Source organism: Glandiceps talaboti, chromosome 2, assembly GCF_964340395.1.
Source record: "Glandiceps talaboti chromosome 2, keGlaTala1.1, whole genome shotgun sequence".
Taxonomy (NCBI): Eukaryota; Metazoa; Hemichordata; class Enteropneusta; family Spengelidae; genus Glandiceps; species Glandiceps talaboti.
This window is the reverse complement of record NC_135550.1, coordinates 22,563,252-22,588,119: the sequence shown is the minus strand read 5'-3', so window position 1 is coordinate 22,588,119 and position 24,868 is coordinate 22,563,252. Positions and strand designations below refer to the sequence as shown.

General features: G+C 33.7%; 1 protein-coding gene across 1 annotated transcript; it reads right to left on the bottom strand.

Moving 5' to 3' along the window:
* Positions 1–5,937: 5,937 nt before the first annotated feature.
* LOC144450563 (apoptosis-resistant E3 ubiquitin protein ligase 1-like) lies at positions 5,938–24,673 on the bottom strand. Its single transcript, XM_078141209.1, has 17 exons — positions 24,440–24,673; positions 22,826–22,997; positions 17,156–17,370; positions 16,069–16,328; positions 13,910–14,147; positions 13,397–13,566; positions 12,550–12,725; positions 11,490–11,697; positions 11,015–11,156; positions 10,513–10,634; positions 9,704–9,889; positions 9,322–9,504; positions 8,897–9,022; positions 8,175–8,304; positions 7,381–7,529; positions 6,772–6,947; positions 5,938–6,416 (listed from the first exon to the last, which is right to left on the bottom strand). The coding sequence occupies exons 1-17, from the start codon at positions 24,612–24,614 to the stop codon at positions 6,314–6,316; spliced, it is 2,931 nt and encodes a 976-aa protein (XP_077997335.1). The 5' UTR covers positions 24,615–24,673; the 3' UTR covers positions 5,938–6,313.
* Between the last annotated feature and the right edge of the window lie 195 nt (positions 24,674–24,868).

Here is a 24,868-nt window from a genome sequence, read left to right as displayed (position 1 = left end):
TGTTGCTTGGCGACGCGATACAATGTTCGCGGGTGTGGTGGTGGCGGCGACTACTGTATAACGCATTCGCTTCGTAGGAGATCCTCGGATCTCGTGCCTTTATTGACTGATGTGTGTCCCAAGCAGCGATATACGCCGTAATCAAACAACTGTTTGTAGTAACTTGGTAGAATGTAACACCTGGACGAAATGATTAGACCTCAGACGAAATCGGTTGTCTGAGATTAGACCCTTTTACCCAGGGGATCGAATAAGGAATGAGGGCTTCATCTTATTAGTATATTACGTGTTAGTGCAGTCTTAGCGATCTTAATTACCAGAGCAATTGACGATGTTCAAGAGAAGACGATAAGAGCATTGTTGAATCTGTGTGTGACAAGAGAATCGTTCAACCCTTTTATGTAATCCCAATAAATACGAGTTAATACGATCGATAAAACCAGATGGAGTACATTGGCACACAGGACGAGAATATTCATAGTGGTCTGTGTTACAGTCAAAAGACTTCTTTTGAATGACTATCGTCTAAATCAACCAAAGTCGTTTTAACTCGTAATGACAATGCATATTTGGGTGTATTTTGCGTGTTTATAACAAGTGAATAATATTTGTCACACGTGGACAACGTTAGTCTTATAAATGTGCCGATTTGTAAACTCGTCGTATTCAAGCCATTCAATCTAATCACGCACAACAACCTCGTCAACAACTCGTCAGCAACTGTTACAATTTATAACGACTTTGGTTGATTTAGAAGATAGTCGGCCAAAATAAATCTTTTGATCGTAACACAGACCATTATGAATATTCTCGTTCTGCCAATGTACGTAAATGAAAAAACTGACGTTCCGGGAAAAGCTCTTCTTTTAGAGTCTAGGTTTACCTAGGTTTTTAATATATCTGTGGAAAGTCGGCATGTACCACTGGTTTAAATCTCAGGTTCTCGTATTGGCATTAGTTTATCAGTGGAGCAGTCATAAGGATTACACATCAATATTTTTTTACTCCGTACTAACTTTTTCTATAGCTATGCCAGACAACTCTTTTTCATACCTAAATTTGAAGTATGAAGCTTTTAGGAGCAGTGCTATTCCTGATACGTCAGACTTTCATCATTATTTGGACCATGGACAATATATTTTAGTACAATTCTAGGATCTTTTACGTATGTGTTATTTCGAAAGGTGGGAGACTCTAGGTCAGAACAGAGAATGTTAATTGAAAGGCTAGACGACACTAAATCTTGAAACTTTTTATAGTAGTACCAACTATATCTGGCGTCATGTAATTTTTTTAAATCAGACAACCAACAATTAATATATTGGATGGACGATCGTTAATACAAAACGGGCATCAAGGCCGAAATGTCGGGTGGAGCATTGATGAAATTTGTAAAAAAGAAAACAAAGAAAAGAGGACCACTTGAATATTTATCCCCTAATACATGACAAACTCTCCCTACTCTCAAATTTTAAATGTTTAATTTAAAAATGTACAGTATGTAGAAAATGGATGGTTTGCGAGTATACAGCATATAGCGTAATAAAATGGTATTTTATTCTTATAAATAGACTAAGTATTATATCGGTGTCCTCTAAGACTGTCACTATATGGACTATAAACAGACAGGAAGGCAGACGGACACATGTACAAATAGAGATCATACAGACATAGACATTATTATCAATGAGAAAACAGAATGATTAACTCTAGCTGTCATCTAGGGAGTGGCAAAAAAAAGATATAAAAAAATATCGGAAGTAGGTGTTACAATATATACTGCTAACTTAGTTCATAAACTATTGCATCCATGACCAGTATAGTGGTCTGAGACTGAATGAACAAGTCGTTTGTACCACATGTTTGCCCTACCTTCTTTAAAGTTTCAAACAGCGCAAGATATGTACATGTGTAGTATTGTATATCCTGTCGAGGACGACTGAGAGAAACTATCCTTCGAATAACAAACGACATCAACAAACTGGCACCGACAAAGATACAAACAAACAAAAACGATAAAAGACAATAGAAAAATGGAAAACAAGAAGTATCACAATTTAGGATCTCCACGGAACCGGAGACAAGAATTTCAAAGCGGACGGAAAACATTAGTTTCTTGGGTGAACAAAAAACATAGTTGGAAACTAAGATACGAAGCCAATATATATACACACACTCACAGTTGTAGCAATGAATACTTTTTTTTCGTATTTGCATAGAAATCGAACACACACACACACACACAAGCTAGTACCTCTCTCCAATCAATGAATGTACATAAAAAGCCCATTTCTGATGGTTTATTTCTACACAGAAATGAAAAAACACCAGTATATGTACAAATAAATGTATGAATCTCCTGAACATTGCACAATAAAAATACAATTAAAATGTAAAACATACAATTTAAGTACAGAAATTGTTCTTAAATCACGAAATATACCCATCAAATTACACAACTATATCTTGTTGTTACACAGTGTCTCCATTTACAGATATTTCATGAACATTTGCCGCTTACTCACAGTGAATGGAGAGTTTTGCTATTTCTATTCCCAGTCAGGAGGGAATGAAGGTCTCTCATTCTCAATTCCTGTTACATACCTGTACATTGTATTTACCACTCACTAGGTCATGAAGATCGTGGATCTATGTTAAATACTTTGCCACTCACAGGGGCATGAAGGTCTCAATTCATGTTACATAATTTACAATTCACAGGGGCACGAATATCTAAATTCCTGTTTGCCACTTTCAGGGCATGGACTTTAAAATCAAAATACAGGATTTTCCACTCACTGGCACAGGTTGAGATCATGCTGAACATAACTGACACATATGGGGCAGCTAGCAATCAAGATGCATTTTCTTTCAAATTATTAAGGACTTACTTTCACCATGCCATGGAATGGTATTTATTGCTATATTGTACATTAAACAATCCAAGTTGAAAAAATAAAATTCAAAATCATAATACCATAAATATTTCATAACATTTATACACATATACAGACAAACTAACAGTACATACATATACATGGATATTGTCAAGAAATATTCATCTAAAACCAAATCTGTATATGATGTACTTGTATAATGGAAATTAATGCTGACATTGCAACTTTAAAGATACCATATATTTTGTGAATTTCACAACAATGGTTAATGCTATGTAAAACAAGGTGAATAGTAGAGTTGTGAGATAATGGGGTAAGTAGTGAAAACAATCTTACAGGTCACAGTGGTGGTAAAAATCTTTGACATGAACTAACAGACATAAGGAGCAAAACTTTGGCAAAATAATGAAGCACTATGCTATTTCATAATTTGAATTTACCAGACAGTTTTGCGACACAAGAAGCAGAGTTTGGACAAAATCATAATGCATAATTCTATTTCAATCATAAATTATTTTTCTTTTGTCAATGATAATTTTCTGTCATTCTTACACAAACACAACCACGTACATTCAACTCACTTAGTACTACCTTTACTTCTTTAATACAATAGTGTGTACTTTCAGGTTTTACACATTAATTTGTATTTTGATATTAACAAAATAAATTTTACCAACTTTTGATATTGTAATGCTTGTTACATATAACACAACATGGAATGCACAACAGGCCTGTAATTTTTCAAGATTACACTGGTAAATGTTACATAAACAGGTTAAGATAATCTGTGACTAATTTAAATATCATATTTCATATGCTATCCTATAGTGGTATACAAAATTGTTGTATTATCTGGTATATGTATAATAACTTAGTACTCTAGCTAAAATAAGAGAATATCCAAGGTAACAGTGGTTATAGTGAGTACAAGTTTCATTGTACATATTTTGTATACACATGATAATTAAGTACAAATGTATTGTAATAATCATAAGTCCTACACAGTAAACTCACAACATCTCTTGTGATATTCTATGACACTTAAGAAGATAGGTTACATATATCTGTATCCAGGAATATATTGTCATTTGAGGTATGTAGTATACTTCTACAGTGTTGTATATAACATATGTTAACCACAAATCATGATATATTATATGGAAGATTGCAAGTATGAAATGACACATTCCATCTTTCTGTTGATTCAGCTCTACTGACTTGCATGATTCTTACGTGCACAACAATTTGCAGTATCTTTTGAAAGAATATCTACATGTCAGCCATGGTTTACACAAGATGAACTAGGCAAGATGTTAGGAAGGCTTAGGACTAACACTCAAGTTATGTTTGTCATTTAAGATCACAGATACATACATGATTCTCATTAATTTCGAAGGTGATTTCAGTGAACATTTCATGTCACTTTCAAGCAAACTCACAAACTCATGAAGATTTTGTTCAAGATGATGCACTGGAAAACTTTATCAGCATGTGTTCTCTAAACAAAAAAAAAAGCTATTACAGAATCTATTTCAGTACATTTTGAGTCCTATCCTGTCAAAGTAATGACTGAAACAAATATTATTGGTTATTGTGAAGTTGCACATTAACAATGGCAGCCCACGAACTTACCAAAGCCTGCATCATTGGTCAGGAATGAAGTGGTGATAAATAACTAATTTCCAAGAAACCTTTTGTTTGCTAATATATTTGTAAAATATCCTAAACCAAAAAACCCTAACTCTTGCACACACATTAAATAAATGCATTGTAAAAAGCATTCAAGTCCAACCTTTTACTTTGTTAATTTCATCATTTTGTACTCCGTGTCACAACATCTAAGGTGGACAAGTATAATCATTTTATTCACTTACAAAAATAAGACCCGAAACTTTGCTGAGATGGAAAACTAGTATTAACTGTACTTGCTTTAAACAATTCTAATGTCTTCATTTGCTTTGTATAGACAACTATGGTATTTGTAACTGATCTAGCAACTGTTCCAATTTGATGAATGGGCCAGTTCCATTGTACATTTCATTGACCAAAACATCAAATATTTTTCACATAACCATGACAATATTTTGTTGACCATTACAATAAATTAAATGTTATCTGTAAGTTGTGGTTTGATTGGTAAAAGTAATACTTCTTAAAATTTGTAAAATTTGGAACAAAGTTTCAGTCAACTGATAACATTTAATTTACAGTAAAGATCATTTTTATGTTATGTTAAATCTGATATTTGACCAACAAAAATAAAAAAAAGGAAAAACTGATATTCTTAACAAACCTGAACAAGATAGTTTTCTAAACATTCTGACTATCTTCCATCCTGTTTGTAGGGCATCACCAAATCAGTAAATCACGATCCATCTACATCTGATAGAGGGACTGTGAACATTGAACCAGCCCAGTAGTTGTAAGATCACAAGGATATAAAAACATCATAAAAATCTAGTATGTAAATAATGACAACACAACAATAAGTTGCATTTATATGAAGCGTATAAACCCTCCTTTTGAAGTTCACTGTGACCAGGTTTTGTTTTAAATCGCAAAAAACAGAATTCTTACCAAAAATCAAACTATATGGACTTCCACTTTTGGAAAACTACAGTGAATTGAAAAGACATGCATGAAAACCTATCTCTCTTGAAAAGCAATATCTACTGTTTGGCACTATTCCCTGTGTTTGATGTCTCTACATTTGGCACTATTCCCTAACTTCTGTTACCTACATGATGCATCAGTGCATTTCTCTCTTTGAGTTTTACCATCACAACTACTTTTGGGAATTAATTTCAGTCCAATACCTTATGACACACACATATAACTAAAAAAATTCCAGAAATGATTACGACATTCTATGTTTACCCCATTTATACCACCAATCACTTTCATTTGTGACCGTTTGTCTTTCCAATAAAAAAACACACATTATCCTAGCTGGATAGCAGAAAGTCTTTGGTGTAACAGGATTCCAAAACATGTTCTTATGTATGGTTTCAGCTGTTACTTCTCTATGCCCATACTCTGTTGTAAATGGATGGTTACACTTGAATATTGCAAGGACTATAAGGGAACATGTCATGCCTTGGTTGTGCTGGCAACAAGTTTACAGACATTTATCCATATTCAGTTCCATACAGATGATCACATTTGAATGACCACAAGTAACCAGTCATACTTGGTTGTTATGGCAACAAGTCATGGGTATTTATCTGGTATCTACATCAAACAATATATCACAAGTAACTTGTTATACTTCATTGTCCTGGTAACAAGTCACAGACATTTATCATCATTATTTTGTTGTATGCAAATGACCATACTTGAATATTTGAAAGACTACTAGTAACATGTCATACTTGTTGTTCTGGTTAAAAGTCACTGACATTTATCTGTTATCTATATTACACAATACCAAAACCTTCTGATCCTTCATTGATAGCCACCAGTAATGATCTCTGGAGATGTTCTAGACTGTCATACAATGGAAGACATAACTGGTTGAAACTGAAATAAAATTTCAAATAGAGAAAATATTAGTCATTATCAATTTGTGAGAGGGTTCTTCCCTTGTAACAGTACTGTACCATCTTAAAAGAACGCACCAGCAAGTAAACATGCTTTAAAGGCCCATGATTCAATCCCAGATTTCTCATGTTACTTCTCTTTTATCAGTGAAGCCATGAGAATTGGATAGGATTGCTCTACTGTTCTGAACTAACTTTTACTATAGCTCTATCACTCTTTGAGTCAACCAAATTTTAATGCTTATCCAACAAGGGCTTTTGAATACTTACAATGCTTACTTATACTTCAGGTCAATTTCTGGTTTTACAGTAGTAAATAGAAGTAGATTCCTTACCATGTATGTGCTGTTGGTAGATTGCCATAGGTCGGAGCTGCACTGATTTGAAATTTGGGTACTAGTTCAGCAAAGCCTCCTGGTGGTAGCTGTGAACAACCTGTTGTAAACTGTAACAGTCTTGCCATGTCATCTTGACTAAAACCGGTGACAACAGTCCAGAACCATCCAAGTTGCTGATACAGTATGGAAGAGGCAAATGTTAGCAATGGTAATTTCTACTATAAAATCTAACACACATCACTTGTTTTATTTTACTATTGACTAATATGTACATTTTATATTTGCCTAGGAACTTGGCTATCTGGTTTGATATACTGTGAATGACATGTCAATCCAGATAGCCAGGTCTTTGGACTAATCTTTAATAGGTGTGGAATGTTAGGCCCTCATGACATGTCCAGTGTTCTTATAAATTGTCCCGGTATTGTTTTTACCTTATAACATGTGTATCTATTTTTATATATTTACATATATAGATAAACCGAAACTCTAACTTTGAAACTTGAATACTCAGAGTCACTCAGGCAAAGGCATACCACCATCACAATTTATAACACAGTTTTTCTTGAAGTGAAAATTACCCAGGTAGCCATATTGAATACTCACCCTAGCAAATGCATAGCCACCTCCACAGTTGATGACACAGTTTTTCTTAAAGTCATCCACATCAAAGGAACTGCTACCACACATCAATAATTCCAACTCATTTTCATCAAAAATACTCAGCAAGTGATCAGGTATGAGTTCATTTAAACCTGAAAATCAGATAGGGAAAAAGTGATCAATTCATCTCTCTCAATGTCCTCTTCATATCATATTTGGGAACAAGTCACCATTGTCAGTTTGATGCAAGTTTGTAGACCCTTACTGTATTGTAAGGATGAAGATATGTGATGACATCATTACACTGGTAAGGGTCTGTACAGGAAATTAAATTTGTTCAAAGGAGGAGCTTATTAGCATGAGCATACTTCACTTTCACATCTACTGTGAATAAAATTATAACTTCCTTTTTTCTTCTTTTAAAATATTTCATGTACAGTAATACAAATATCATATGTATCTGGGACAGCTTCCTACAGTGTGTATTATGACCTTAACAGGCAAATTTGTTTTCAAGTACTTATGTTACAATCTGAGAGTATCTAACATATAGCTTTCAGATTCATGTGATGGGATATTGTCATCTTGTTCATTCATGTATCTATTCTTGCTTCACCACAACATTGCCCCTTTCTGTTGTTTTTTTATCAAAGAATAACATGATGTGGAATATTACTACACTTAGCTTGTAAGTAATTGATAGTCCACATAGGAATATTTTGTACAAACAAGAAGGACTTTCCCTATAAGGTAACTTACCTTGAAAGTGAAACTCAACAAACATGTCAGCTACCTACCTTTCTGAAAGTGTTCTATTTCATTTTCTACACTCGTGGAAAGTTTATACTGTGCTAACAGATCTAAATATTGCATCTTATTTTGATTGGTTACTGATATGTTGGCCCCATCTGTTATCAATTCCACAATCTGCAAAAAATGTACTAGTTCTAGTAGTTGTACAAATTAAATGATCCCAGAACAAATTCTCTCCATGACAATGAATTAATCATCCAACAAACCTGGTCTATCTATGAGATCTTCTTGAAGAGATGGAAATATATGATTTATGTTGGGAAATGTTGGCACATCATATGTCAGCTGACGACAGGGGTAAAACAAATAATGGACTTTCTGGATTTTATTTTTGACATAGGTGAAACTACATCACGTAGAATTAATATTTTGTATCACATTATCTCATATTCACAGTCACAGGTATACGTAGAAAACATATACACAAATAGACAGTGACACACACATAAACATTTTGTGTGTATAAGTGTGAATTAAATGCACACAGCCCAGCAAGAGACAGACAGACAGACAGACAGACAGACAGACAGACAGACACACACACACACACACACACACACACACACACACACTAACAAATCCCACTCTAAAAATTATATATTTGCAAAGTGAACCAAAGATATTAATGAAGTTTTTTCGAAAATAACTAAGCTGACATTCAAGAATTTGAAATGTGTAACAGTACTATAATGACATAATGGTTTACCTTATCAACAGAACCGTTCTCATTGTACTCTTCCTCAGCAAACACCAAGTCTAAATCATCAACATCATTCTCTTGAATGTACTTGATCTTTGTTACATATGTATCGGGATCATCTGTCTCAAAATACTGGACAAATCATACAGAGGAATGGAAAGAAGTATGTGATGAAAGATGATTGGGTATGATAGGTACTGCTTTATAGATACAAATTTTATGTAATATAAATTACCCATAACTCCTAATATTCTCCTAAACAAATGCAGGTGATACTGTTACAGCAGAGATGAGAAAGGTCTATTGTCAACTCTAAGTTTGGTTTCAAGAAGACAAGGAAAAAATGCTTTTTAATCTATTATGGGACTCACAATTAATTCATTCACATTATAGGGTAATATCACAGATTTTTGATCTCAATAAGTACTCACCTTGAAATTTACCCTTAAACCGATTAACTGAGCCAGGAATGATCTGGTAAACCTTGCTTTGACAAGCTGTCTGTATCCTTGTCCCATTGCAGATTCATATAAGCATTTTCCAACAATCTTTCCAGCAAATTCATAAAATTTCAGTTTGGCAAGGTGAGTAGGTCTTCTTTGGTTGGGATGAACCTTCAAAGTCAATAAAATGTAGTAAGTTGTAAAATATATGACAGATCTGTATGTATTTCTCTAGAAGGAAAACAAATTACTAATCTATGTCACTATACTGTTAATTGCCATTAGTTACGCTCCAAATGTAAGACATCCAACCTGACAGATTTAAAGAAGACACCACTGATGTGAAGACAAAGATTGATAAATGACTTACCAAGGCCTGATTATCATCTTTAAATCTCTTGAATAACTGCTTCTCAGGTGAGAATAGTGCATCACTTACAACTTCAAACCATTCTCTGCGAACACCACCCCAGTCTAAACCCTCTTCTCCAACGAACTCAATTTGGAAGTTCTTACACCAGTCATTTGTTGAAAAGTGTTTGGTAGCTCTAATGGACTGGAACAGAACAAACATTGAGGTAAGTCACTTTGGTGATTCGATGACTAATTTTACACGTAAATGTCCAGATTTAACTAACTCTTCTAATCACTGATTTTCAGTACTTTTTGAACTTTGTGACAACAGCAGCCCTTTCATTTCTGTTTCTCATGACCCGATATTTCTTTAATCCTAACCCAAAATATACACTCTAAATAATCAGATAAGAAAAAAAACCCACAAATTTACTGATGATGACATGTTGACACAATAACCACATATTAGGGTGAAAATTATTGTTTGTTGCTGAAATTCAAGGTTTTATTTATCAAAATGGTTCCTAGTTCTTTCTGACTTCAATTACCATTTCTAAATCATCCACACTAGACTTGACAAAAGTATGATTCTGAATTGAAAATATCACCAACACGTGCACACACAATTTAACATTTTTTCCCTGTTTTTAACTGATGATCAACCCATTATTTTTAAGAGGGTAAATGTAAAAGGTATTGATATCAGAGTACACTATGCAATATATAATGGGCCATATTGTGATCAGTAGTGGTGCTAGACCATCCTCTGAACACTGATATCACATGGTTATAGTGTGAACAGTCACGGCACACAGCCATACTTACACTGTCTAACAGATCAAATCTGTTGATTGACAAAGTTAATTTAGAACGACTTCTCCTGTTGTGCAAGTGCCTTACTTCTTGAAAGAAAAACTCTTGTTTGTCCTGAAAGGTCTCAGACCCACCTGAAATATGACAAGAAATATGATGAAGTGTGAAGTATAGAAATTGTGATAAACAACAGAAGTGTGCATATAAAGATGTTCACGGGCAAAACATTTTTCGAATTGTCAATCTGAATAGGAAGAATAAGAACAAACTTGACAGCCATTTTAGGAAACTTATGGTCTAAACTTATCGCCTGTTTCATGCTTATTTAGCCTTTGTTGACAAGTACCTATTATATTTAGTGCACTTTACATCACACTCATATTGTAAATATTTCTAAGATACTCGACATTGTGTGAGAAGAGCCTTTGGCTAAACAATTTATCGAGTTTAAATAAAGTCAAATAATAATAATAAAATAGATAGACTAGCTATATTTGTTGTAGACTATACTCACCAATATTCTTGAGTAGAAACTGTGTAAATGTAGCTGCCAGTATATCCCTCTCTTTGCTAGCCATATCAATGGGAGGTTGAGTACCATCATCTATAGTAAACATAGGAAGACCACACTCATTGTTGATACTACCAAACTGAAACTAATAGAGAAAAAATATTTGTTAGATAATATATGGATTATATTTGCCTGTACAAAAGACACATGTTTAATGAATAGTACTTTTGATATGAATATGAGATGCATACTGTACACACACAGGTAAACACTGTTACACTGCTCGACTCTGAAATATGGCCAAGCTAGGTACAAACCAGAAAGTTGTTTAATGAGCAACAAAATATACATATTGCCCCTAAAAGCAACACAGCTTACAAACAGTTACATATATTTTCTCAATCAAGAGACAATGTTTTACAAATCTACAATAATGGATGGCATCAATATCAAATACATTTATGTAAAGTCAACCAACCTTAGTAGATGGACACACTCTGAATGTATACAATCTTTTAGGAATAATCTTCCAATAGTATTCCTTGATAGTCAACTGTCTAGGAGATATGTAACAATACACCTTCTTTGGTCGTCTATGTCTCTCATTATTTGTACCTCTCAAGTAAGCTTCATACCAAATGTTGAAGTTCTTTTTGGCAACATTCTTTTTAACTTTGGCAGCATCACTTTCTATAGACACAGGAGAAAAAACAAATCAAATGGTGAAAGACTTGGACAAAGTTTGATGTTAGTGTGAATTTGATACAGACATGTCAAGCAAAAAAGTGTAAAGACATTTGCAAAGAACATCTCTTGTTGAACACATTTCTAGAGACTCCATAACTAAACTGAAAGGGAAAATCTATTCTGGTTTATCCATGAAGTGTTGGGAGTTTGTACATATAGCTGATGATAATGTGCTCTAACACTTCACATACAACTTTTATAATTACATTTAATTACATGTATTTCTTATGACTTACACATAGACTCTAGGACCATGTTATTTGGCCTTGGCAAGAATCTCATTTAAAATATACAACCAAGCACTACTTATTTAAAATCTACACCGTAGCACAAAAAACACCATGAATCACATCTTGCTTTCACCTATTTTATAACTGTTATAGTCTGTCACTAGAGGGCACTCTTCTTTGAGAGCCATATAAGGAGCTTGAGCTTGTTAGCGTCATCCTTTTCATCCATGTCTTTTAGGATTCTACCCTCACCCTACTAATTTTGTTTCCAATGACAAGTGTAAGACGAATACATTTATGTGACAATGACTTGCCCTATTGGTTTGTGAAATCACACCTGAAATCAATGTCAGATTGAAAGCAACAGTAGTATGAAAAGAAAATTCCCATAGTTTAAATTGACTGCATGCTCTGGTTAGCATAGAATTGATAACCTCTGTCAAACAATTCTACTGTATCATACTCTTGTGTCACATTTGTGAACTCTCGATTAGAAAAGATGAAGATTCCACGCCTTACTTTACAAACTAACAAAATGATCTACTAGAGTACTGCTCTTACTTACCACTAAGTACAATGATATTGAATTCTCCATTTTTAAGTAGTTTGCCTTGATAAGTAGCTTTTGCCTCATAACAGCCAGTGTCTGGCATTTTGATATGCACCATAATTTTATTCCTCAGTTCATCAGTCACTTGCCACACTGGTGAAAATGATTCTCCTGTTGTATCCCCTATCTGTTGGATTTAATACACAGGTACAGACGCTAAAAGGGCAATTTTCTTTTTTGTTGAACATCTCAAAAGAATATATACTTCTCTGTAAAGCAAAGACACTGAACCTGTCCTGATTTGAAATACATACTGTCATGTCAGTGCAGTACGGTCGTACCTGCTATGCAATTGTATAGGCAGATACGACCATACTGCGCTGATGTGATGATATAACACCATACATGCCATCCACATACATGTATAAAGTACAGTGAATACCCACAATGCAACACAACACATGTCTATAAAGGTTAGGAAAATAGTGTCCAAAAATGATTATAAGAGCTATCCTAATATATGGTTTAATTATGAAGAAATATTCTGATCTAATTAAACAGAAACTTGAGATAATTAGCAACAAAAAAATTTCCTCTGTTTAATAATGTGATGCACGATGAAACATCCTGGGCTAGTGTTAACCTTAACTTGAAAGAAGAGGCATATATGCTGGCACACTTATTCATGAATATTCATGCAGATAACACATACACACAGACACACAGCGCATGCACAAACATGCAGAGACACAACACACACACAAATATGCAGACACACACAACACACACACAAACATGCAGACACACAACACACACACACAAACATGCAGACACAGAGATATACAGACATATACTGACCTCTGTGACCTGGATATCATATTGATTATCAAATGTGGATTCCAATTTCTGATCACAAACGTTTCCATACTCATCTCTAGGTTCAATGGCAAGCTCCTGAAACTCTCCCTGAGTGACAACAATGGTAGAACTGTGTTGAAGAAATGCTGTATTAGCCGCTTCTACTTTGCCTGAAATATAAATCACAAATAAAATCAGTATCAAATTGTACCACCCATAGCGTTTCGTTTTTTGTACACCCCTGACTTTGTTGATGAGATGTTGGTGAAATTTTGAGGTTATTGTCAATACTTCTGAGGAATAATCGCAATGACTTTCTGTCTCTGTGAGTAGTGATATTTCATGTACTCATAGTTCAAAAACATTCACTCACACAGGGTTTTGTTTGTTTGTGAGTAATGGAAAGTCTTGTGAACAAATGAATGAGAAACAACTGAATATTACAACTTTACGATAAAAACTGTAGTTTAAAAATTTACACTCATGTTTAAAAGAAACGAGACTTATGCATACCTGGAGATATAAGTTGATCAAACGGACTTCCTTTGATTGGAACCCCTCCAACCATGACAGATATTGTGTAAGTTCCAGCTTTATGCACTGTAAAGGTGACTTTGGCAGTATGATGAGGTTTTTCTGCTTGACTGCCTAGCTCTACTGTAGGATTGATCTTAATATCTCTGTGTGTAATATCCACACTGACGTTGTCAGCAGTAGAGATGGGATAGCGTGAACCGTTCTTCCTATAAAACTGAATTGTAATGAATTGTAGACAGTTAATACGATTCAATGGTTATTGCTGTCACACCATGGGGGCCAGCACTTCATAAGGATTGTAGCAACATAAACCAAATGATCCACTAGTCATGCACTCACTTCGTATATGGAGAAGTAATATGTAAATGAACGGTATTCGCCATCATCACTTTATTACAGTCTCAAGCAGGAAGTTGCCAATTGAAACATGTAATAACAGTTTGAATCATTTTTTTAAAAAGGAATTTGTAATCAAGTATCGGAAGTAATCGCCTTGAAGAGAGTCATTATTCTTGATTAGATGTATTTTCAACAAGGTTATTTTAAGATCAATCTCATTACAAATCATTATCTTTTGGTTTTGGAACCGTTAGAAGAACAAGGTTACACTATAGTTCGTAGTAAAACTGTCAGTACGGTATTGTCAAATGATGACATATCTTCATTTAGTTTTCATCTTGAAGTGATTTGATCTGCTAGGACAAAAGTCTGATACATGATAATGGCCGAGTTTGAAATTAGTTGATGGAGCAAGATGAAACAATGAATACATTTGTTGTAGTTCGTTACATCACATTGATAATGAATATGTCATGTTCATTATGAAATAAAGATTGAATTGGATTTTAATTGTATTCTGTAATGGTGCTGTTGACAGTGATTTCTCATCTGTATTTTCCTCTGATAATTAAAAATTTACATATTCATATTTTTGTGATAATATTAATAGATTTCCAAACAGTGACAATGAAGTCATTAAAAGGTCAAACTAGTCCTACCTCTCACTCATTTCATTGACTTGATCATTCTCAAATGGGTTGCAAATACTACTAAACTCAATACTATTGCCAAGGTCAAGGTCTAGTTCATTTGCTCTGTGAAAATTCAATATGACAGACAGACAGACAAACAGACTGACAGTTTCTGCATCATGTTGCAATCCATAAGTATTGAATTATCCAACATTACCAATTTTTCATTTTTTTCATTTTTGACTTTAAACTCAATTTTTGGTGACTTCAAGAAATGACAAAGAAACAAAGAAACTATGAACCCTTTCTTTTCTTACAGTTGTGATTTATTTTTAATGTGCCATAGAGAACATTGATTTTTAAAATTATTTTGCTCGATTGAAGAAATATAGGATCAGTCAGGTCAAGAGAAACATATACATGTATTAAATAAATAAGGTTGCCCTAAGAGCTGGTAGCCAACAAAAGAATTAATCATCGACTCTTTCCCAATAACTATTTATCAATTGCTTTCACTTTCAGTAAACTATTCTTTATAATATTTCTATTTACTTAGGCCTAAACAAATTGTTAGGTTCCAGTTACCCGACCCCACCTAGTTTTTCACGCTGACCCTAAACTTTTTTTTTACATATTCAAGAAAAAAATAATAAAATCACGAAAATTGTGAAGTCAGCAAGAAATAGTCAGTGCAGAAACTGACATCAACTTAAAAAGACAATATAAAACTGTTCTTCCAATCTGTAATAGCTGTACATCTGATGGGAAGAAACCAACAACACAGAGACCATAGGGAAAACTACGGAAAACATAACTACCTGAACTAGACACTCACATATGAAAAAAAAAAATTATATGAAAAAAAAAAAAAATCTACCTACCCCACCTATTCTAAAATTTAGTATAATCGGAAAGACGCAATTGTTTTTGTTAGGCCTTATTACAACTTCTCACAGATTACAAAAATTTGGCATATCCCTACTTATCCCCTTTAGAGTTGAATTAAGTGCATGAATTGGTTTTTTATATACTCATACATCACCAATAATGTAACCAGCCTCAATCAATTTTGACTGCTATGTGTAAAGTAAGTCTACCTAGTATACTTTACCTACAGGTAGAAGGCTAATGTATGCCTAGATATTAATATTTGGTATAACTTACGTATGCAGTGAACGTCAACATTTGACCCACGACTGCAGTATCCTTCCATCCCCATTCCACTGTACATTTTTCCTGGTCTAGGAAACTACCAGTTATGTAGTTCAAAAAACTTCGGTTGTGGGTTCGATTTTGATTTCTTCGTACAGGTCTTCTCAAGTTTTGTAATAATGTTGATGGATTGAAAGCATACTTGCACCATATAATCAGGACAAACAGAGGTACGGTAACAACTGATGCAAGGATGGTCATGATGAATGATACTGGTAAAAGAAAACATCAAAACCTAACAGGTGAGATTGGATTGTAAATTGGACATACCAAACAGGTAAACCACTACAATATTAAACTTTATGATATTTTCATCTTATCATGAATAGCTTAGCAATTATCTTTCCTGATTTTCAGAGTTTTAAAGTTTGGTTCATTATCAAAAGTGTGATCTTCATTAATATTTTCTACTTAATGAAGATCTTTGAACAGGTGAAAAAACTAGTCAGCGTATGTAGAAAAAGTGAATACTTGTGTCAGTGTCAAAGGTTGTGTGTTTTTGAAGTCCTCAAGTTCAGCAACACCACTACCATCATCATCATCATCATCTCCTGGTATTCGGAGTTCCTACATTATAGATTCATTGATTCACATTACTTGCCCTTCAATCGTATTTTACTGTCATTTCTAATACTATGCTTTAGAACTCTAGTTGTAAAATATTGGTATGTACTATATGTTTATCATTATTAATGTACATGTACATGTATTACTGTCAATGTGACTGTATCTTACAAAGACTTTTCCTGAAATACACAGTTCACTAATTTTGAAACTTTTGAAATTGTTATGCAGTAATTTATATAATAAACATATTTCTGTGAGTATTGCTTAATTTTTTGCATCAACATGTACCACAAATAAGCATATTCATTGCTGATAAGACAAAATTGATGACTACAAAAATGACAGACAATACTTTAGAAAGAAAACCAAATCTCATATATTCTCTAAAGCCTTCAACTTATTACAGTGCCTGAGAACTTGACAGAAACTGGTGCTTTATAACTTGATTGACTGATAAGATTTAGACACTTACATAAACCCATCTTGGTCTTCTTGGTTGCTCTAACATATTCTCTCCATGCTTTACTTCTGAATTCTATGTCTTGTCTAGCCTGCTTTATCTCTTTTATGTCCTTCCTGAAGATTACGAAATCCTCAAAGGTTATATGCAATGTGTTGATCACATCAAGATCTGACAGATCTAAGTCTGCTAACTGACTAAGTGAGGTGTAGCCATGAAAAATTAATCTGAAAACGCAATCGATAAAACAGAAATGCACACAAATTACTACCATGCATGGGAAACATGCAGGGAATATGGGATAGCAAAGTTAACTAAGCTGGTAATTACCACAAGTACTGTTACTGCCTACAAACACTGCAAGTTAAGTATCAGGTTCAAGATTGCTGTACCAGATGTCCCACTACTCAGCTGGATATCTAGTTGGATTTGCTATGCTGATGTGTATGGCTATTTAGCTGGTTTATGTGTTTACTACATAGCTATGCTGTAGCAGATTCAAGGCCATCCCTAGCAATATTTGGATTTAAGCTATGCTGAAACAAATTTGTGGTTATTTAGGTGGATTGGGTGTCTAGATATGTTGTATCAGAATAAAAGCCATGTGACTACACTGGTCACAAGCTATGCAGGTTCATGTCTATTTAGCAGAATTTGACATTTAGTTTAATTGCTGACTCATCGCTATTTAGCTGGACTTGTAAAGTGTTTAATGTATTGTTAGATTCTTGACTACATAGCTAGGTTGGTTGTAAGTAGCTGCAATAATTGTAGCATTTGCTGTGATTTTGGGGGCTTTTTCTTCTATTTTTTTTTTTTTTTTTTCATTTCAATGTTTAACTGTAAGCAAGTGTTACAATTCCTGTAACGTTAACATAAATAGATAAGATCACACTGCCTGTTTCAAAATGCTGCATGCATTGCTACATTTGCCAATTTTGTCGTAATTAGGGTACCTCTGGACACTGTTTGGGACTTGAAGGCTCCGAAATTAATGTTGGAGTTAGGGGGAGTTAATGTCTGATTTTTGGCAAGTAAGGCGTAATTTAGCAAAAAAATTCACCCAACTTTGCGATTTTATATATTTATTTACTGAAGAGAAAGTTGTTATTGCAGAATGAATGTATGACATAACATACAAATATAATATCTGATACACTGATGACGGTTGGATTATGTAACCTGTTGATGGAAATGAACTTTATCTATTTGTAATAGATATATGGTTATTTAGCTGGTTGGGGTCTGTAATTAGCAATGCACAAACAAACTCAAAATCAAATAATCCAAGCTCCTAATATTTTTTCTTCAAAGTTTTCTATTAAATGTGATTGATAAAAGACTAAGTAACTTTGTAGATTTGATTACACCATCTATGCTGTCAACTGGTGTGTAACAGAATTTCCCTGTCTCTCTTTCCAATTCTGTATCATCATACATCATTTATCTGTTTTCGTTACTGTGAAAATTCACATGGATCTCTTCAAATCAAATATTGCAGCTGTTACACAGGAATGCAAATCATCAAAACACATGCCAAACTGACCAAATAAACACTGTTTAAAAATGCAAAATCATGAAAATACATTCAACACAGGCCAAAAAAAAATTAATGGTTTAAAAAATTAACATACTGGGGCAGGTAAAACAAACAACTATGCAACAATTAGAAATGCAAGTAAAATCAAAATCAAATTGTTATTGCTGAATGAATGTATGACATAACATACAAATATAATATCTGATACACTGATGACGGTTGGATTATGTAACCTGTTGATGGAAATGAACTTTCTCTTCAGTAAATAAATATATAAATAAATCTGAGTAACAGATTGTTGATGGTATTGCATACGACATAATCCTAGTAGAAATGAATTTGCTTGGTTTGAAATGTCACTTGCTGCTGACATTGAACTTCCTATGTTGCATAACGTAAATCACCCAGATTACTGATGGTATGAAATGTCATTGGTTACTTGAAATGAACTTCTAATCGCACTGCGTAAATCATTCACCAATTGTGACAGATTGACAATGGTCTGACATTTGAGTTATTATTTTTGCTGGAAATGAACTCTCTATTCAACATTATATATACATGTACATCATCCAGTGTAACAAATTGCCAATGATGTGAAATATATTACTGAAGAGAAAAAGTTCATTTCCAGCAGCAAGTCACATACATCATGTACAAAATGTAACAAATTGCCAAGGTATGAAATGCCAATGTGACTTGTTCAATGCTGAAAATGAACTCCCTATTCACCATTACATGTCCATACATCATGTATAGTATAGCACAACAAATTGCCAATAGTATGAAATGTGGTCTCGTTTCTGACAACCGTGTTCCAATTTTACACTATGTTATCTTCACACGAAGATAACGTAGAGTAAAATCGGAACACAGTCGTCAGGAACTAGACTACTGTACAATGTATGTGTGACTATAATGTAGAGTAAAATCGGAACACAGTCGTCAGGAACTAGACTACATGTACAATGTATGTGTGAAGATAACGTAGAGTAAAATCGGAACACAGTCATCAGGAACTAGACTATATGAAATGTGACTTGATGAAAATGAACTTTCTCTTCTGTAAACATGTTCACAGTGTAACAGACTGCCTTGGTATGAAATGTAACTTGTTGCTAGAAATGAACTTTCTATTTGTGTTAGATACATCATCTGTAGTGTAACAAAGGCTATAACTTGGAATGTTGGTGAATGTTGGGATGCACAAATCACTTTACGTGTTTTTCATTGCAATAGATTACACACTGAACAGGTGCAGCGTTATCATTCACAAGACTAGACAAAAATTGGAAGAAAAATTATTGTCTATACAATCACTCATACTAGCTGATTAAAACTGAATGTACACAATGATGAATGTTCAGTCTAGACTATAGTCTTTATATACAAAGCTGACATCATAATATAATCCAATAATATTACTGGTATATTTGTATATTACAACACAATATTTGTTCGGAAATTGTTTTTAACCAATTTCACTCAGAATCACTGATTGACATATACAGTTCAGAATATTTGTTGTGGCCTGTGTCAGTAGTCTGTGTTATCCTGCAACTGTAGACAGACATGTATGTAATTATGTACACCGTGACTGATGACATAGAGAGTCACCCTTTGCTAATAATGCCTGGCAAAGAGGTTTTGACCTCTCATTTTGTTTGTACTAGTTACATACATGTAGCTAACATGGCAGTTCACACAGAGTTCAGACAACATTGTACATGATGAAAACCAATTTATCATAAATCAGACTTAAATTTCAAAATGAAATTAATCAAGCCACTCTTGTGATTATGCATTGGGAAACACTTAGGTATTATTATTTTAATCATCAGTCCAAAAAGTTATTTATTTTATGATTGGATTATTATAATGATTAGAGTTGAAAAATATACTACTGCATATGAATATCAAATCCCCCCACCACCACCACCACTACCACCACCACCATCTCATGATTAAAACAAATGAACCACAAACACATTTCACCCCTTGTAACCTAATAAAAATACAGCATACAGAGACTGGGTAATTGCTCAAGAAACATACAGTGCAATCAAAAAATCTTGGTCTGATTCCGGATATAAAACAAGATTGATTCTGGATATAAATATCATTAAAGTGATTATGAACATATTGCAGGATGAAAACATTGATGAGAATATCCAAACACGCTATGGCACTATGTGTATCAGTAGACTGAATTTAATACTTTAGATAAAGATTAAAAAACATACCTTTTTACAAACACGATTTATATAACCGTACATGTATGTCTGAGTTGAGACAATTTGAATAACCCATTGTAGGTTATACCGGACTCATAAATGAACAGGTGGTATTATTAAAACCAACACATATTTTGTGACTGGGGATGTATCCCTTGATAGTTAACAACCCATTCCTTACTATATATATATACACACAACTGTCAGTAGGAAAGTGTTCATACTAATACCAAGGTATGCTTGTGTGAGTGTTTAATGCCAATACACATAAGTTATGCTTTTATTAGTTTGCAGAAAGGTCATAGTATGGTGTATGATTAGTAAAAGTCATAAATTGATGGATAACTTTAAATGTCATGAATTCAAATGTGTTGTAAATGATTGATAGTATAGTATGTGTCCCCAAACCTGTTACTAAAGTATTTCCTATGGAATGTATGGCACACATGGTATAATGTCTAATGAAAGTATGGACACCCTATACATTGTATGAAAGTCACATCCATCACAACGTGATTGGCTGAAACTATGCAAAATGAAGACATTAAAGTGGCCATATCTTTGGTAATGATCGGGTATTTATTTTGATTTTTTTAATTTAATTTTATCATGACTTCCTAGTTGAAAAATCAATGTGAAACAACATATACCAAGTCCCTATTTGTAACTCAATAAATTGTAAATGACTGATAAATGAATAAAAATCTTTGTTATTGTATGACTATGTACAATAATAAACTTTTCACATATCTTTTAGTTTTTTGCAATGTATTGGGTTACTAACACAGATTTGGCCTAGGTTGTTTCAATTTGTTTTTTCAAGTAGGAAGTCGTGGTAAAATTGTTCTATAAAATAACAATCCAAAAATAAAACACTCAATCCTCATCCATATGGCCACTGTTTTGCTCAGCTTATATTTGTGTCCATACTAATAACCCCAAGTAGAGAGAGGATTAATAGACTATATTCACTTCCTGAGAAGGATTTGACAAATGTACTACAACCAACTAATGAAATATCAAAATAACCAGTATATTATACATGAAACCAGTACAGAGGACAGAACCCATATGGTAGCATGCCTTGTTCTACTCTGTACTACTGCAATAATACATGTACAATATGTTGACAGTATGCTTACCTATAGTACACCCTCTTTACCTATTGGGTCAAGGTAGGACTACTTTACAGGTAACATATGTGAGGACATTATGTTTATATGCATGTGTGTTTATAAATGTAGTAAACATATTTAATGATATGAAAAGATTTAACATACATATCATACCAAGTGGCCATATTTCTGATTTATTGTAAATATTTGCAAGTTCATGTAACTTTGCTTTATTCAGTGCAGGTTTAGTCATATCATCCAACTTCCCAACATGTTTGATGTTTCATATTGTTTTCCTTTTTACAAAATTAAGTGTAATTTATTGTCCTTCATATTTGTGGATGCTATGTGGCAAGATTGCAATGCATCTTTACAGTTTGACAACAGCAACAAAGATACACACAGCAATGCCAAGGGTGCAGTGAGTATCACTAATAGTTACTGACCCTGTACAAATTTGTTCTTTTTAAGACCAAGGTTTACTGTATAGTCAACATCAAGGATTTCTAAACTTGAACTCAAGCATGTTTACAGTTATCAAATGTTTTTGTTTTCATAACTGACATAAGTTCACATTGAAGGACATGAGTTTGAAGATATCACAAAATCACTGAAATAGCTGCTACTGAAAACATTACCTTGTTGACAAGCTGAAATATAGAATAAAATTACACTTTATTTACCTATTTGAGCCTGGCAGCTTCTTCTTTACCAAGCTGTAAAACTCCATTGCAATATGTCATTAGAACAGTCTAATATCAAAATCAATCTATCAACAACATTTTAAACAAACCTTTCTAAGTATTCTTCAAGTCCTTTTCCTTCAAGCCATTCTTTCATGAGAAATTTGTCTCCAAGTTTATGAATAGCATCGTCAATGTGTATCTTTACTTCAAAATCTAAATGTTGGAACTTAGGATGTGTTTTAACATCAACACTGGCAAATTCTTCAAGGTATTCATAACCTATATATAAACAAAAGAAAATAATTAATTACCAACCTAAAAATACTGCTAACAAAAACAAAACAACAAGCACACAAAGAAGAACACATTGTAAGGTACAGCTAAAGATCATTTTAATCTATAAACACTTGTCTTTATTTTCAATCTTCACTCAATAAAATGTTCAACTGCATGGAAGAAAGTCTGTTAGGGTTCATATCTGTGATTGATGACTCCTGGAGTCGGTAGAATTATTAACCAGCTGACCTAGCCTTGAAGTATTGCCAAAAAACGTGATGATTCATCAACAGATTTCCTTTCATCTGCCCAGTTTGAATTTTACTGCTTTTTTTAAAATGCAAACCAACCATCTGGTTTGACTTATAAAAGTATATGACTAGATGCTTAACATTTGTCTTCTTTTCTCTCTCTTTTTTTTTTATAAAAAGGCAAAGAACCCAATTAGGTTATGTGCATGGAAGAAATGTAATGGAAAAATAAAAATTTGGTAACACTGGCATTAGACCTTCAACAATTTACAAAATTGAGGTGTTGCTTGTTTATTTCATCTGGTAGTGACATTCATATATAAAATATACACACTAATACTAATATACTCATAGCAAACCTTTACTATAAAAGATACCTTTCTATTTTTACAAAAAAAAAAAACTTCAATTTACCAGAAGCCCATTCAAATCATCACCTTGGTGGTAAAGTGTTATTTTGGCAATAAATACATGCACAGATCATGGTAATTACACTCAAACTGGGCAATGAATGGTTTTGAATTACAGTGTAATTCATCACTCTACATGTACATGTATGATTATAATGAGTGTCTGACAGTTTCAGTGATAGAAGTGGTAAAGGTGTATACTTTTTTTTATCAATTTATCATCATAATCTTGCTCCTTACACATTTCATCAGGCCTACATCAATTTTGTGAGAAAACAAGGTTTTCTTACATGTATGACCCAAAAAAATCTGTCACTGACAAAAGGCATATGACAAACACACAAAGTCCAAAATGTCTGAACCAAGGTATTTACAACCACTACTAGCAGACTGCAAATCAAGATGACAACACAGACTATTTAGAAGTTATGCCATGCTGGGTGGCAAATAATACCTGTATTTTATATACATATGTTCTATTTACAAGCTTTCAGGAATTGGGTTATATTACAGTAATTGAAGATCAGATCTGAATATGAATACAGGACTACTGAGGAATGTATTGTAAAAGGCCTACACAATACATAACCTTTAGTCTGTATTATTACGGTACTCTATCTACATTTCATTCATTTTTAACTGTTGATTGTTATACTGTGTAACACAAGATAGTCAAATTAATGAATCAATTCTACACAGAAATACATATCTCCCAAAACATCTCAGGATGTGAATAAATATGAGGTGTATTATGTATCAACCAGATAATATGTGAATTATTTACCTGTATCCCAAAATATACTTTTGTATTCCTCCAAACCATTAGTTTGCAACCAGTCTTCTACTTCTAATTTATTTTGAAGTCTAACATTTTCATATGAACGGTTTTTCCACTGTACTAGTACTGACCATACACAGCTCAAAGCCAAGACAGTCAAAATCCAACCTGTCGTATGCATTGCTGTAAACCATCAGTATAAAATTACCGCCACACACCATTTACATCGCCATGTTTATGTTTCTACTATCATAACGCCGTCGAGACTGAAATCGGGTAAGGGATGGATGACCACAATTTCTGGTAGAAACTTGCCACAGAGACGGACGCGCAAGGTTATCAACAACCTTCAGTTTCGTGGTCAGCACAGTACCACCAAACACTTCTCCCCTTTCAGTTTCACTAAGTTTCACTTTCACAGCCGGCTAACACAAC

What these genes read in the sequence shown, in the direction of transcription:
- LOC144450563 (XM_078141209.1), bottom strand. Translation starts at nt 24,614, where the DNA reads ATGCATACGACAGGTTGGATTTTGACTGTCTTGGCTTTGAGCTGTGTA. An exon ending in GAAGACCAAGATGGGTTTAT is followed by an intron (nt 16,329 to 17,155) that starts GTAAGTGTCTAA and finishes TTCTTTTACCAG; the next exon opens with TATCATTCATCATGACCATC. An exon ending in CTACCAACAGCACATACATG is followed by an intron (nt 6,417 to 6,771) that starts GTAAGGAATCTA and finishes ATTTTATTTCAG; the next exon opens with TTTCAACCAGTTATGTCTTC.